The 17,071-nt window shown below is 36.3% G+C and overlaps 1 protein-coding gene across 4 annotated transcripts; it reads right to left on the bottom strand.

Moving 5' to 3' along the window:
- Nucleotides 1-3,098: 3,098 nt before the first annotated feature.
- Nucleotides 3,099-11,752, bottom strand: LOC107695305 (sodium/potassium-transporting ATPase subunit beta-1-interacting protein 3-like). 4 transcript variants are annotated; one of them, XM_016495166.1, is made up of 7 exons: nucleotides 11,558-11,752; nucleotides 8,452-8,534; nucleotides 5,946-6,083; nucleotides 4,991-5,071; nucleotides 4,555-4,752; nucleotides 4,168-4,228; nucleotides 3,099-4,023 (listed from the first exon to the last, which is right to left on the bottom strand). In XM_016495166.1, exons 2-7 carry the CDS (start codon nucleotides 8,503-8,505, stop codon nucleotides 4,010-4,012), a joined length of 546 nt encoding a protein of 181 aa, XP_016350652.1. In that variant the 5' UTR covers nucleotides 8,506-8,534; nucleotides 11,558-11,752; the 3' UTR covers nucleotides 3,099-4,009. The 4 variants fall into 4 exon arrangements, with proteins under 4 accessions (XP_016350652.1, XP_016350655.1, XP_016350653.1 ...); XM_016495169.1 differs by lacking the exon at nucleotides 11,558-11,752 and adding an exon at nucleotides 9,298-9,382; XM_016495167.1 differs by lacking the exon at nucleotides 11,558-11,752 and having other exon boundaries at nucleotides 4,164-4,228; nucleotides 8,452-8,648.
- Nucleotides 11,753-17,071: the final 5,319 nt, after the last annotated feature.

Genomic DNA, 17,071 nt, shown 5'->3' with positions numbered 1-17,071 from the left:
TCACAATATTTACTCTCGAATATATATTAATTATAAGTAATTATTAAATAAAGAGGTCAATAAACGAGTATTAGTCAGTCAGCATCCATTTAATAATTTGAATTAAAATTTACACTCAATAAGTTATTATTGCATACTGTTTTATAATGTATTACAATACCGAAGTGCAGATAATTGCCACTATTTGCAATTAGTAAAACAGCAGAAAATCCTGCTATTTTAACAGTGTAAAATATAATCTATAGCTATTTGCACTTAGTGTAAATAGCATATCACAAAAAAAATACTGTTATTTTCACTTAGTGTAAATAGCATCCCTCGCTATTTACACTTAGTGCAAATAGCCGCTGCCTTTGTTGTTGGATGTAAATAATTGAACATAGCAGTCGCAGTGGATTACTTTGGCCACCTCTGATTTTTTTTTATATAGTAGTCTTATGTGTTTGTTGGTCATTGTACGAGTGACCTCTAGTGGCAGGATGCGACAAGACACCTATTTTAACAGTTATTTTCCTCTTTGTGCCATTATTTGTTTGGCAGTTTGCATGTTTCTTTAATGTTAATATTCATTCATTAGAATTGTCGTCCCAGTGATTCATCACTGTCAGCAGGCGAATATGATGAATTACATTCACTGCCGCTGAAACCGAGCAGTAAACAGTGGATGTACAAGCGAAGTAGTTTCGCCCATAATAAGTTTATGGAAGTTATTTCAAACGCTCGACTGATGTTATGAAGTGAATTTGGAGTAAAAACATGTCAATATACTTTTGTTGGACAACAGGTTTGTAATCTTTCCTTGTGTTTTCATGGTAACCAATTAGCAAGGAAGGCTAACATACAAAGTCAGTTAGCCCTATACTTAACAATCAAATTATTTCTGCATATTAATGTATTGTATTACCATGTGGACTCTGATTAGACGGTTGAGAGGTACTCATGTTTATGTAACTCTGCACATTTGGCCAAATTTCATTACAGTATACAGTACTATAGCAGTTTCTTGGTCTCCTGACACAAGAATAGCTATATTTCTAGGCAGTCATTTCTCAGTTCTGCAAAAATGCAGTACACATAAAAAATGGTTACAAATAAAATTTGACAGTCACACGTTTGAAGGTGTACAATGTGCTACAGTTTACTGTACATATAGAATAGTGAAATTTCCATTATATAATGTACTGGTACTGTACTGTAATTATACTGTATGTGTAAGTAACCCCTGTAGATCATGATTGACTCAGCTCTCTCCTCTCTCCGTCGTTAGGATGCAGAGATTCTGATTGGTGTGTCATCAGTTTTGAGAAATGTGTCTTTGTTTTGAAAACTGAATTAATGGTTTGAGGAAAAAAAGTGCCAACTAAAATCAGTATATTAACAATCGAGAAAACTACAACTAGATTCGTACCTAACTCTGCTATTAGTTTCCGTGATCGGCATCTTCTTATTGATTTCATTTTATTGTTACGGCTTATATCCATGATGAAAGTACAGCGAGAGAATCGGATCACCAAACAATTACGCGATGAATCTCAGACATATCCGGACGGGATTAGATTTCTCAGAGGACTTCTGAATTACCTGAAAAGCAGTAATTATCTGATTCACGAACAAATGTAAAAACAATTCGTTAGTGAACTGGGCCGCACTTTGTGGTTTTGACTCAAAAAGATCCGGTTCATAAGAGTCATTTGTTAATGAAGCCGACCTCACTGGCTCGCCGCGGCTGAAAAGTAGCACATGAAACACTGCTTACATTTATATTTTATTCTGTGATAATTCTGGGGTGGCACAGCTTTTTCTCCCGGTAGATCCGCCCCTGATGAAAACGATCTGATTCCTCTACTTGATCATAGAAATACTCCACCTTCATTCAATCATTATTCACCACAGTAGGCTGACATATGTTTGTCAGAGGACCTGTCACAGTAGTTTATTAGCCTATATTGAATGGTTTTGTGTTTAATTTAGACAAAAAGAAGTGGCTATCACAAACCATCCTGTATAGATAATAAAATATTTAAAACATTATACTTTTTAATTAATACTATAATGGTGTTTTAGCTGGTTCTTTCCTTTGGTTTCTTTTCGTATATCCATAAATATGTGCAAAATTTCCTAAAAACACACAGATGAATATATACATTTCACACCAGATGTTGACAAGCTTGATTACTTGTGTTTTTCTTCAAGCTGTATTAAACCATTTGCCTGGGAAAAAGAAAAATGTAAAAAAAAAAAAAAAGCCTGTAATTTAGTTTTATTATAAACCATGCCACCACTTACTTTTATAATCTATATTTTCACTGTTAAAAGAATGTCATTAACAAGCACTGAGCACTCTTGTGTCAGCTAAACCTCATGCTGATAAAGGGCATTCAGGGTAGCTAATTGATATTTAGATCTAGCTATTGATCTTAGTCAGAGATGGGTGGGATGATGGGGGTCTTTAATAAGTTTGCAATAGGAAACTATAGGGGACTGGAACCCTGCAGGAGCAGCTCTGTTTCAACATAACACCCATTTCACAGATGATGCAAGATAATACAAGAGCTTCACTGATGAGATGCTTTTGCTGAATTTCCTAAAGTTTAAATATGTGTTTTCAGTTTGAAATTGATTCAAAATGAGAGGGAACATGTTGGATTTGGATTCTGATGGCTTATGTTGTCCACAGGATAATAAAATATTTTTATATATTTTATATTATAAATATACATAATAAATAATTATTTATTAAGATCATTAGCATGCAGCCTAATACTTTTTAAAATTTGGTATGTAGGCTACAACGAACCGTTGCCATTAACAGATTCAACTTGCGTTTTTCTAATTTTAACCACTAGGTGTCAGTGTAATGTGAGTCAATTGGGGAACTTCCTCGATTACATATCAAAAAGAGACCTTAACGAAATAGTGTCTTTTTTCTATAAACTGATGTGTTTTTCGAATCAAATATTTATTAAGATATGCACTACATGTATAATTTAACAAAAGAAAATATGATATGACTCACTACAGTCAGCATTTAAAATAGTGTCAAGTAAATGCTGTATTATATACATTTACGAAATGTTAACCACTAGGTGTCAGTGTAATGTGAGTCAATTGGGGAACTTCCTCGATTACATATCAAAAAGAGACCTTAACGAAATAGTGTCTTTTTTCTATAAACTGATGTGTTTTTCGAATCAAATATTTATTAAGATATGCACTACATGTATAATTTAACAAAAGAAAATATGATATGACTCACTACAGTCAGCATTTAAAATAGTGTCAAGTAAATGCTGTATTATATACATTTACGAAATGAGATTTGATGTTCCGTATGTTACAACATTTCTGTTTTCTTTGGGCCATTAAGACACAGACCAGCACACGCAGGTATTACAGGTATTATATCCTATATACACTCACACAAATATGGCTTGTGTTACTGATAGTAAAATAGACAGATGATCATTAAACATTTAACAGCATTTTGCTGTGTAATGACACGAGTGCATGTGGAGCAATTAATTCTTCTTCATTTAATCTCCACTATTAATCCATTAAACTGAAAGAGATCTTTACAATGTTTAAAATGTACAAAATATACCATTTGACCAGTAAAATTAGAACAGCAAGTAAAACTGTTTTGCAGAAGAATCATATCCTGAAAATAAAATAAATATGTATTCATAAAAGAATGTGAGGTTCATTGCTGTATCCTTTGGTTTAGTTACAGATGCCTTGTGACTTGTTTCTTGTTCAGATGTTGAGTTCAATGTGTCATTAGGCAAAATAATAATAAAACACACATACACATACCTTTGAATTTTCATGTTCATATTCACATCACTCTTATGTTCTTACATTTTGTGTATTGTTATGTTTACACATATACATAATTGGGAATCCATCCAATCTGGTCCATTCTGAGAATGGTTAATGTCCATTTCTTCAATCTATTTCCCTTCTCAGTGTTTCTTCTCTCTCTTGAGATGTTGATGAGATCTGGACACTGTCACTTACACAAATCTGAAAAATAACACAATGCAGATACAAAATTAGATTCACATGAAGTAACAATATCAGTTGTTTAGGTAGATGAATAAGAGCCAGCAAAACATAGACAACTTGGTGCACTTTTAAAGGTGAAAGATAAAAAAATATTTTACAAACATGTGTCTTCCTCTTCACTGAAGATGCTGACAACATAGCAGGCAAATACAAAACCCAGGGCCTACATACAAACAAACAAATCAACAGATTCAGTAAAGTCACTTACAAGTAAATTTTTATGAGTGTTTCTGAATTTCTATATTGGTGTATATGGATGTATCACAGAAAATTTTAAACTGAAGTGTGAAGTGTTCATATTAAAATTGAAGTATGTATTTTTTCAACACTACAGTCGCCTACTTATTTGTAGGTAACAAAAACCTGATATGCCTGACACAGCAGCATAGCTGGAAGAAATGTTCAGGAAACCTGTTTGAAAACAATCGTTATTTCTGCACACTTCAGTGTTAACAGATAATAATGACTTCTTCATTTTTAGGGTCTTACAGAAATGGACAGTTGTAGGGCGCTGTGCATAATTTCGATGTACTGATACTCTAATACACAGCCCAGCTCGGAGACCAGAGCAGGACTTTCCAGATGCTGCCATCTAGTGGTTGGGAGGTTTCTGTTCTCACAGCCTGGACCGTTGTCCTTCCACCATGAGCGATAAGACGAAAGTCCCAATGACAGATAATCACTGTCCTAAAAGAGCACAGCACAGAAATGCCTAAACATTCTTGATTTCCATTTCATGGCTTTGTAAACATTATTTACTTTAAGGCTGTAGTACTGAGGAAACATAGTGTAAGTTTAGACTGGTATTTAATCCTGTTCATATGTGGTTTGTAAGCCTATACCCACAGTGATGATATCATTTCATACCAATGGCATGACTGTATGTGAACTTGGACTGACCCATAGGAGCAATGGGACACTTTACCTTTGAAAGCCCTCCAAGATCTAGATAAAGGCAACAGATGAAGACATTCCAAGTCACCCAAAACACAGTCCAGACTATATACTAAGAGAAAAGGAAAGAACATAATTATAATGGTCATCAGAGACTTAAAAAAATTATGTTGGAACCACATCTAGTTAACTTTTAAAACAAAAAGCCATATCTGTGTAAACAACCAAATTACTGCATTAGGCTATACATTAACATTAAAACCATTGAAACGTTTGGGGTGGGTAATTTATATATATATATATATCTTTTTTTTTTAAAGAAGTCTCTTTTGCTCACCATGGTTGCATTAATTTGATCAATAATATATTAAACAGTAATATTGTGAAATATTATTACAATTTGAAACAAAACATTCTTAAGGAACATTAAGAATATTATCAATGTTGAAAACAGTTGCGCTGCTTAATATTTTTGTGGAAACCGAGATACATTTTTTCCATTTACCAGGAATCTTTTGATGAACAGTAAGTTCAAAAGAACAGAATTTTTAACAATCTGTTATAAACACTACTGTCACTTTTGATCAGTTTAGTGCATTCTTGCTAAATAAAAGCATTCATATGTTTTAAAAAAATCTTACTAAACCCAAACTTTTGAACAGTATTTATATATATATATATATATATATATATAAATCAATACATGTAATCATATTAATCAATTAAAATGCACTATTGAATTTAATACATTTATTTTAATAAAAACATACTTTTATTTTAATAAATTTATCATTTAGGTATTTTTTAAAATCATTTTATATTTAATACCAGTATTTTATAAATTAAGTATAAATAATGTTTTGTATGTATAAATAATATTTTTATAAATAATTTATAAGTAATAAGTTGTATTAAATGTAATATTATTTAACATACCTATTAAAGTTCAAAAGTTATAAAAAATGTCGTGAGGTAAATACACACACCAAAACTACATAGCGGGGCTTATACTGGACTGTTCCAAACAAGCCCAATATCACCACAATGACGTGCAGGAAGTTGACAAGGATGGGCGCCCACTGGTAACCTAGAAAGTCAAACACCTGTCTCTCCACAGCAGTGATCTAGAGAAACAAGACAGAGAGTATGATATGATCAAGATCTCTACACATTGTTAAAACAATAAAACCACCAAAAAACACCCTCATGCTGCGCCAAACACAATAATGATGGAGACCCCATCTCTCTTTCCCAGAGACACACAATCAAAACCCCCACCTCTGTTTTTCCAAATGCTGGCTTTTTACTCAAGGTTGCCAGGGTAACAGAGCCAATGGGGAACAAAGCTTGTGACAGAGAAATAGAGAGTGAGAGGTGGAGAAAGAGAAAAGGAGGGCGGGAGGGAGAAAGGGTGAGCGAGAGGAGATGAGGGCTCTCCTTGGAGGTCAGAGGCTCAGTGAGGGGAGATGTATGATTCAGATGGGAGGTGCTGGGTGTGGGGGATGCTGCTCCTCTCATAAAGCTTCACTGCAGCAGTCATAAACCCTCTCTCTGCCACTAAGCACCCATCCCCCATACAATCACTCTCTGTATGCCATAATGCTGCTGTGTACCAGCTGTTCCCAGAGGTTCCACCTCATATCAACCATTCGTAGCATGTCTTCACCACAGTCCCCATCCGCTGTCTTCCAACATGAGGTGAGTTGACTTTAACGAGCCAAACATAAAAACATAAAACAGTGAGATGTTTCACAGATACTTGTCAAGGGGAGCCACTGGGTATCATGATTTTATGTTTTATTTCGGTCTGTTTCTCATACAAAAACTATGGCTTCAGAAGAATTTATTTTCAACATTGAAAGCTTCAGTTTCTTTATAATTGGGCAAAAATGAGCATGATGAGCTATCCGCTTTTGGTAACAGACATCTGCATTAAAATCCAGACCATACAGCATATATCCATCCTGGTAAATCTAATCCATAAACGTGAACAGTCTCCAACTCATTTGAAATATTTAAAGGAAATATGAAACCACCATTACAGACAGCAACAGTGGCTGAACCTGTTGATATAGTCGACATGAAGGATGAATGTTCAGCCAGGACTTATAGGTGCCAAATGTTACACAAAATCAGACATGGTATGGCAGACATGCAGCAGACCTCTCTTCTTCTATTCACTGGCAGTAAAAAGTGTGAAATAATGAATTGAATTTGCTAACCGATTAAACCATACGGCTATATTTTCTTTTTGAGCTACCCTGAGATCAAATATACACAACTGTAAAGACTAATAACTGCATGCTTCTGTTCTGCGCTGTCTCACTGAATCTTCATCATTTATTTAGTATGGTGACAGTATTTTTTAAAGGTCAAGGCCGAGTTAATCTACTGAAATTATAGTCCAAATGTGATGTCATACCAGATAAATAATATATAATGCTCATTACAAAATATATAACTGGATAAGCAGCTTCACTCTATTTCTTTCATACACATTCACACAGTCGATAGGAAAGAAAGGAAAGGTTAGGAAAGACAAAAAAGCTAAGGTTAGACCAAAGTTAAAAGCCATAAAGGTTAAGCAGAATAACAACAGGGATGTAGGTCACTGTCTCTCAACACAAGTGCAACTACTTAACTGAGATGATAAGATGAATCCAATATATCACTTTGTGAGAGGAAAAAAGGATCTCACACACCAAGTGCTATCAATGAGCTAAACATGCATTAAACACACATTAAATTGCACACACAAACATTTCTCGGCAACACAACGCACAGTTGACATCTCGCTCTTGTTTTATGTTCTATCTCTTATGTCTGCAGTTTAAATAAATAGATTATATTCTATGCTGAATAAATGGATGGGTGAATGAATATTTAAAAAAATTATTTGAGAGAAATTATGGTGCAATACTAGCAAAACAATTCAGAACTGAGACATATGACAGACTAACACATTACAGTAAATACAGAATATAAAAAATATCAAAATAAAAATGAGAGAAAAGAACAACAAATGTTTCCAAATAAGCAAAGCTCTAAATACACTATGTGCACAATAAACACTGTAGCTATACATGATATACTATAGGCCTATAATGTATTGTTTGCACTTCAGTTCTCATTGTACGCTTATATTACAAATAAATGGTCTAATTTTGAGTACCTTTCATAATAATTACTTTTTTTATAATAGTCCCATAACTGTCCAAATGTGTTTATGTGCAGCCATATTCTGACGAGGTAAACAAACGCTTCCAATATAAACAAAACTGTACAATTATTGCCTATGTTATAAATGAAAAAATGAAAAAAAATATTGGCACAAAACTTGACTTCTTTAAGTCTTGAGATGTTCAGAAACTCGTCTCGAAGTTAATATTACAACGTAAAATTTCATAAACAGTGATTTTTTAATCAGACGGATTAATACAAAACTGCAGCGAGTAGACGCTTGTTTTTACCACAGTTCTATGACGCACTTACCAGCTGAAGAGCGCAGAAGAACATCAACATACTCCTCCCCGAGCAGCAGCCCATCTTCAGTTCTCTCCGGTATAAACGTAAAACTCAAAATGGTAAATAAAACAGATTCATTTTTGAGGTAGCCTGTTTATTAGCGGTATTTCTCAGTAGGCTATGCTCCCTTCACAATAGGCTCTGATCATAGCTGTACATAGCGCAGAGGGTTAAAAATATATGAAGCGGTAGGCGGGGGTAAAGAGGGTGTGATCGGGGGTAAATAAAATGGGGTGGTTCCTTAAATATAACAGCAGCCACCTCCCTGTGCGCTGTCGAGAGGGAGCGGCAGGTGGAGCACTAGCGGATGGAAGAGTTGGGAAATGGTTAGATTTACCTTCCGTAGAAATCCAGATCTGACTATTAACGCTACTGGGTTGTTTTGTTTAAAATGCTCAGTTATGCAGTATGTTCTTTGCAGCTATAGACGCTGTAACTTTTACCAGTCCTGTTGAAAAACATCTCAAGCTGATCAGGTTGGTGTGTTGTTTGGGCACTTTTTTTCTATATGGCCCCAGAGTTAAACCAGCTGAGAACTTGCTGGCCAAACTGGAAGACCAGCTCCGACCCGGCAAGACCAGCAAACCAGCTGTTTAAGCTGGTTTAAAGCAGGGGGCAACTAATATCGAAGATAGGATTTGTGTGTAAATGTTTGTGAGTATGGGATTCTAAGCATGTGTGTATGTGTGTGTGTTTTCTACATTTAGAATAATTAAGATGTCAGCCCTGAGGTTGCATTTTTTCATAATTTTGACGCCCCTCTACTTGACTAGCTCCTGCAGTGCCCAGCCATGTTCAGCACATATCACGCACCTGAACACAGCTGCTTGCTGCAGCGAGTATACGCTCGCTGGCACGGTCCGTAGTCCCACAGATGGGCGATTAACAGCAGGGTGCAGGGGTTTAGGTCTGAGAGTCTCAGTATGTGCCGATAAACAAATTTACTATCTTTAGAGAGAGCTGTAGGTTTGATTGGTGGGTTGGCATCGTGTTTGTGAATCTCCTTTTGAGCCTATATGTCTCTGTGTGTTTGTGTATAGATTCTTGTTATCTAGTTTGTAACATGAAGGTTTGTAAGTTGATTAAATGCACAAAATCACGCAAAACATACTATCTGACATGAAATGAACTGTTCCTGTTGTGCAAATTAAACAATCGAACATAAAATTAACCATTTCTACAGCATGATGGGAAGACGCAAACTACTTAAAAATAGATATTATTTATATTGGCATTGATGGTTCCATTAAGAATCTTTAAAATGCATGTAAATTTGTAGATTGTGTGATTTTTCATAATGGAGAAGGGTTCGCTAGATTATTCAAATGTTCTTCACACTTAGAAAAAAATGGTTCTTTTAAGAACTGTTCACTGAAAGGCTTTCTGGGAACACAAACATGTGTTCTCGCTGCAAAAACCCTCTTTTGGAACCTTTAATTTTAAGAGTGTACTTGTTGATTATATTGGTCAAATATTGTTAAATCTCAACCATTTAACCCTGTTACCCAAATTATTGTAATAAGAATTATGAAAAAATAATCTATCATTAATGAAACATGTTTATCAATACCTATAAATTACATTTGTATATTTTAATATGTTGTCTAGAAACTACATTTTATTTGTTGAATAATTCATTTTATAATGTCATCCATAAACACCACAGAAAAAAAACTTTCAAATTATAATAAAGTGTCATGATACGATCATATGTGAATATGGTAATTAATTATATACACTGGTGGCAAAAAAATTGGAATAATTCAGATTTTTTAAATGTTTTTAGAGAAGTTTATGATGCTTATTATTTGATCAAAAATACAGTATAAACAGTAATATTGTGAAATATGTGTTATTAATATGACTGTTTTTACAGTATTTTTGATTAGATAATTTATTTGATTAGATTCACACACTGGCTGTCATTCCCAAACTGTCCGCGCAGTGGCGCAAAACGCGAGCTCCAGATGCAAATGCAGTGGGCACCGCGCTGTCATATGGTACTGTCGCCGATGCTCGAGGAGGCTCTGGGGCTCAGCGTAGGCAGTCGTGACGTGCTCTTGATATCATAACCGACCCTAGACTTGGAATAACCCTGCTGTGCGTTTGCACCTTTCGCCTTGTGAGCGACGCGGCATGCACAGGAACAATGGGGATGGTCAGAGGTTGCGCTGAGGACGCCAGATGCCATACCGCACACATGTCCTCCCTAACATACGAATCCAGGCTCAACGCAGGTTATTGATTATGCTCGCGGGGTTCGACCAGGATCCAGACGTTTCAGCAGCAGCAGCCGAGAGAGCGCAGCGAGGTGGATGCTGTGCGGCGAGGCGCCCCCTGAATCCCTAAACTGAGTGAGTATCTTCAGCAGCATCTGTATACGGGTCTCATTGGCATGCACTTCTGCCTCCGTGCTGACCACACAACGGAATCCTGTATTAAACGCATATCAGAATGTATAGCATGATCGTTTGCTGTTGGATGTTGGAGTAATACACGTTTGGTTTGTATGAGATTAATGACTGGCATCAATGAAGTCAGACGACACGTGTGCAACAGCTTCAGTGTAGCCGCATTACCCTTTGTGATTCGACGCTTAATTAAACTATTTATAAGCAGGTTGTGGCACACTCTCACTCAGCGGAAACCAGCACTGCTCGATATCACGTTTAATACCGTGAATTATGATCTCAATTAAGAGAACAGCGACATGGCCGCTCGTTTATTTGTTTCTCCTCAATTAAAAGGGATTTCGATGGAAACCTCTTGCCGCCTGCTGTTGGGAGCTGGCCTCGAGGACGCGCCTGCATTTCCACTTTGATTTTGCCAGATTATTTCCTGAGTGCATCGGTGATTGGCGGGACATTACCCACGGGAGCAACGAATCACTCGTGCTGAATAAGAGGTCGACCGCTGCGGGCCATAACATATCGTGCATTCGCGCTACACATCACATATGCGAGCCGGGAAAACTGGTATACTTGATAAATACAGTATTATTTCAGTTCTAACAGCTCACGTTTTAAAATTCATACAGGCCAGGCCGAATCAAAATAGTGTTTATTCAGCTAACCTGTCGTGTGTCTGATTAAACCGCCGCAGTAAAAGCTGACTGAGCTCCTGTCTGCAGAAAAGGCGCAGTACTTCAATGATGATGTATAATTTGTGCACGAGACGAGTCAATAAACGCTCTCAGATAAAATGCAAAAGTCTAAACAGAGCATAATGATTTTCAATGATTCCGTATTGTCCGTATTCCGTAAGTGAATATTTTAAGTCAAGTCAAGTCAAGTCACCTTTATTTATATAGCGCTTTTAACAATACAGATTGTGTCAAAGCAACTGAACAGCATTAATTAGGAAAATAGTGTCAATAATGCAAAATGACAATAGTAAACACAAATTTTTCAGTTAAAGACAGTTCATCATTGAATTCAGTGATGTCAACATCCAGCTCAGTTTAAATAGTATCTTTGCAATCAAGTCAACGGTATCGCTGGAAATGAAGTGTCCCCAACTAAGCAAGCCAGAGGCGACAGAGGTTTAAGTGAACGAACTGTTTGTTTACCCTTACATCCATCCATTGACTAATTTAGTTAATTTAGTGCGCGACTGCTTTCCTGACTGACTATAATACTAGCCAATAGCATTCGAGTGCGGCTTGTGAAGGAGCATATCATTGGTCGATTTTACTGAACAAACGCGCCTCCTCAACGGAACGATTCGCCGTTTTGAATCGGAATTACTCGCATCATTTCATAATGAGTTCATGTGAGTCACTCTCGTTCAGATAACGCGTATAATGATTCCAAACTCTTTCTGGAATATTTAAGTAGATATTTAGACGCAAATTATAGCCTAATAAAGCATAGGCTAATAAGATTCCTTTCAGTCATAAATGTGTGTGTGTGTTTTCCTAATTAAATGGTTAATTGACTCACTCATAACACAAGGCACTGGTTGGGGCTATCTGAATGAATCTTTTTGTGAACAGATTCAGAAGAATCATTTCACTGAAATGAATTAAATCAACAACACTATAGAGGGAAGGCTTGTCAATGTACATGTCATACAACAGACAGATGAAGGTTCTGAGTGTGTCAAGTATGTGAGTTTGTGAAAGTGGCTCCAGTGAATCAGACCATTGGGGCCAAACTGCTCAGTCATATAAGCTTCCTGTTGATGGGTGGAGAATGGAATAGATACGATGTCCCCAACCCTGAGCATCAGAGAATGCAAGCAGAATGTTCTGTCATGTCCAATCAATGAAAGAGAAATCCCACATTGGCTCACATTTGATCTGGAGTCAGGAGGGGTAAAGAACTGTTTTCTATTTAAAATATTTATTTTTTGTCTAAAGAGGCAAGAAGGCTGCACTGGTTGGAATCCCTATAATTACAGGTTATGTAAGTTCATCTTCAAATTGACAACTGTCAAATTTAATCTTTTAGAAAAGCATTACGTTCAGTTCTTCTGTTCTGGAAACCTCTTACACTTACATGAATCACACACCTTGTTTTGTCACATCTGAAATATGTTTCCGCTGTACTCAATTTCCTGAACCTCCTGTTTATCCTGGGGTGGCCTACTAAGTGAACAGAGCCTTCAGATTTTGAGAGAACCGTCAGAGATTTGCAGTAGGTCTGTGACGGTGTGATAAGGCCCCGCAGACATCCATTAAACTTGAGGCTCTACCGATGATACTGTGAACTGTAGAGGTGTTCCTTCTCTCAGCCTTATCATGGAGCAGATGAGTGGTCATAGCTCCTCACAGGAGGAAACATACAGCCTATATCTGTCCTTGAACGTGTGTGTGTGTGTGTGTGTGTGTGTGTGTGTGCATATGCGTGTGTTTGTGTCTGTGGGGTTTTTATACATGCAATATCTGCCAGAAGAGCATTTGAAAAAAATCCTAATTATTTTCCTTAATTAAATAACCTATAGTTACAGATTGTGAGGGTGAATGTTTTCTGACTTAGCTTTACAATGATATCCTAAGAGACCCTTTCTGATCAGACCAGTATGATTCAGCTACTAGCAAAACATTTCATCATTTTCTTAGCGAGAGGTCAAGAGGTCCTTGTCTCCTCCAAACAAAGGTCGTGAGGCCAGGAATCTCTGGTGACCTTAACATGTGGTATTTTGAGTCATTGGGTATTGGTTCTCTCACAGTTCAGAGGCTGTTCATGACACCAGTAATTTGTCCACATTGTTATTTTCTAATTAACTGAACAGGTTTTTAAAATGACAAAAGAAAAAACTAATTATCAAAATCATTAATGCTTTTAGTACAGTATATAAATAATAACATTATACAAATAATGCTAAAAAAACACTGACGGCACTTTCCATAAATAATATTATTTGGTAACCATTTATATTTTTAAAGCATGGATGAAGAGTAGTTTTTTTAATATTTGTTTATTTTGTTAAATTTGATGTTGGTTTATTGATAGAAAATAGCAAAATCACACCAATCACGGTTTTCAAATACAGTTTTTTTTATAACGGGGTATAAAATGACAAATAAATCTCAAGGTTACACGCATCCTTTCACCAATCATTTGCTTAAAACGAAAGAAAGAGTTTCAGACCTTATTTTTTTACCCGTTCATGGAAAGTGTCAGATACACAAGTGAATTCACTCCAGCAACGTAATTGAGCCGAGACAGTCATTTCCTGTAACCCATTTAGGGAAATTTCGTGAGTAGAGTTACAGTATGTTGCTCTAAGCTACAGTTAATGGGTGTTTTGTTTACGTTTTTACAGTGATGAATTTACATGACATTTTCTGAATAAAATCTGAGTGATGTTTGCTAGTGCAAAACGTTCCCCCACTATCAGGATAACAGATGAAGTGGGTGGTTCCCAGGGTGTTGCTAATGTGTTATGAGTGTTTTTATTGGATTGCTATATGGTTGTTAGGGTGTACTGGGTGGTTGCTAGGTCATTTTTAGATGGTTGCTTACTGCTCCAGGTCAAAAGAGCTGACCCTCAAGTTTGATCATTTTATATGGTGCCTTCAACGGGATATGTTTCATAATTTTTATGCTCTACTAAGCAAAAGTAAGTCAAAAGTTTATTGTTATTTCTCTTTCCCTTGGTAGGAGACGAAACAAAATACAGTGATCCCTGGAGCCACAGTGCAGAACAGATAACAGAACATGTAACAGACAAATACAAATACAACTACAGGCAGTCCAGTAGACACTGTAGCTGTAAATATAAACACACAGTGCAGCTGTTCTCTGAAGTGAGTTTTAGTAGCATTAGCTGTTAGTGCTATCCTCCTGAGACCCTGTGACCTCATATGAGGACATTGCATAGCATAACTTATGAATGAAATATAATTTTTTTTACCTTTTTTTTTTCTTCTTTTTTTTATGCTCTAAACAATGTAAAGACATGAAAAATATTTTTTTCCTAAAAAATTTTTCTCAGGTCTTAAGAGGCTATAGGATGGAAATAGTAACAGCAATACAGCTGTAACTAATAGTTTCAACAGTCAATTATTCTTAGTTCTGGAACAAGTTATAATCTTAGAACAAAGCAGTTATGTAAAGGTGGCGCTGAGGAGTTTGGCTTGAAGAATGTGTTTGTTTCAAACCCAAGATGAGATGACAGAGGACACCCTGTTTTACCGCTTGCTCACAAATAAATAATTTAACATCCCTCATGCTAACATGCTGCTCAGAGGAGACTTCAGGGCTGTTCACACATACAGAGATTTACAGCAACAAAGCAGCAGGAAGTCATTCATTTTCAATGAGAGTTGGTGATTTCTGATGACATGAACATCCATGACAGAAGTTGAGCAGAGTGCGATGCGGTCGGCGACTACCAATGAAAGAGCAGATAGTAATTTGCCTGCTACAGTTACGGATTCAGCATAGGAACGCCTACTAAAAACATGTTTTTGTTTCATATATTAATTTGTCGTTATAATATTTATAGTTTACTTCCCCTTATATTATCTTACACTCATTTCGACATTCTTTTTGCTGATGTAGAACGGACAGAAAGAGAAGGAAAAGAGTGAAAAGGGAAAACTAGAGGGGGAGGAGGCGAGGGAGTCATGTCTCGGGGGTTTGGGGGTACGTGCCAGTTTCTCTCTCACTGAAATCTAGGGCTTCACAGTAATTAAAACATGCCATTCCCCAATCTCTCTCTGTTTCTCTTTCTTCTTCCCTGTTCCTGAGCTCCTTACAAACTGACACACTCGTTCTCTTTATTTCTCTGGGGAAGTAATTGACTGGAAAATAGAAGCTGGTGTCTGACATAGAGATGGAGACCTGCCATTGTTATGTGATATGATTTTGTTTTTGAAAAACAAGATCCATTCTACACCCATGCAACCTATAATGGTAAAGAAATTAAATACAGTGAACCTAAAATAAAAAATAATATTCATGTGCTTTTGACCTGGAGTTTGGATATGCTGAGGCTTCATGGAGGACTCAAGGGACCTGTACGCTTTTATGGTTTGATATATCTGCAATTGCAGATAACAACCACAAGGGAGCAGTAGTTTAAGCATTGAATATGTAGAGCTGAATTAAGTATGTTGGATGGGTTTGGCTAGTTAGCATAGCTAGCCCCCACTGATCATAACTAAACTAGTCTCAATAAGCATATTTCCTCAACATAAATACTGTTAATATTTCATTATATTATAGGAGATGTTTTAGGTTAGCCAATATTATAGATTTTTTTATTTATTGATAATGAGTATATATTAAAATTTACTAGCAATTTCTTTTAGTTATCAATTTTTTTTAGTTGTCAAATAGTTTTTTTACATTTTTTTTTTTTACATTTTTTAGTTATCAAATAGTTTTTGATGTTTATTTTTTATTTATTTAGACAAAATAATATAGAATTGCAGTCTGCAAAGTTCAGATGAAGTTCAGACTTTATTCAATAAACCCTGCTCACTTTGTATCTTCATTTCATCTCCTGCATTCTGCGACTATAGCGCGGCTTCCTCTGTCAACCTCTCAGGCTGATAGAAGACTTTTAGTGAGCTGGTTTTGGTCTCATACAAAACTCTGCCAGCTGGCTTTGGATACCAGACAAAACTGATATCTTCTGATGGGATCTAGTAAAGAGACTGGATCCAATTTCCTGGCGTGGAGACGCAATCCAACATTGTATATGCAATGGTTGTCTGCCATATCATGAAAATGATTATTGGCTTAACAGTATCAATGTGATTTTTAAAGTGCCCCTATTATGGATTTTGGAAAATGACCTTTTATGCAGTGTGTAATGCAGCTGTATGTGAATGTAAACAGTCTGCAAAGTTGTAAAGCTGAAAGTGCATCATAAATGAAGTTATTGTCTCTCAAAAGAAAGAGTCAAACTCTGAACTGCTGAAACGAGTCGTTTGTAATTAGAATCCCATTTCCGTGAAGTTTACACGTCACAAGTTAACACATTTGCATAATGCCCGCCTAGGTTCTGTGTGGACATCCCGTGAAAACTCGAACCCGCCTCAAATGCTGTAGCTGGTTTGTGTGGATAACGTAATGTCAAGAAGATGTTGTGCTCTGCGCTGTGAAAGTGAATTCAGTTTATTTTCACTTCC

Source organism: Sinocyclocheilus anshuiensis, unplaced genomic scaffold (assembly GCF_001515605.1).
Source record: "Sinocyclocheilus anshuiensis isolate Anshui unplaced genomic scaffold, SAMN03320099.WGS_v1.1 scaffold122, whole genome shotgun sequence".
In the NCBI taxonomy this organism is placed as follows: domain Eukaryota; kingdom Metazoa; phylum Chordata; class Actinopteri; order Cypriniformes; family Cyprinidae; genus Sinocyclocheilus; species Sinocyclocheilus anshuiensis.
Note: the sequence above shows the minus strand (reverse complement) of the source record. Positions and strands in the feature narration are given on the sequence as shown.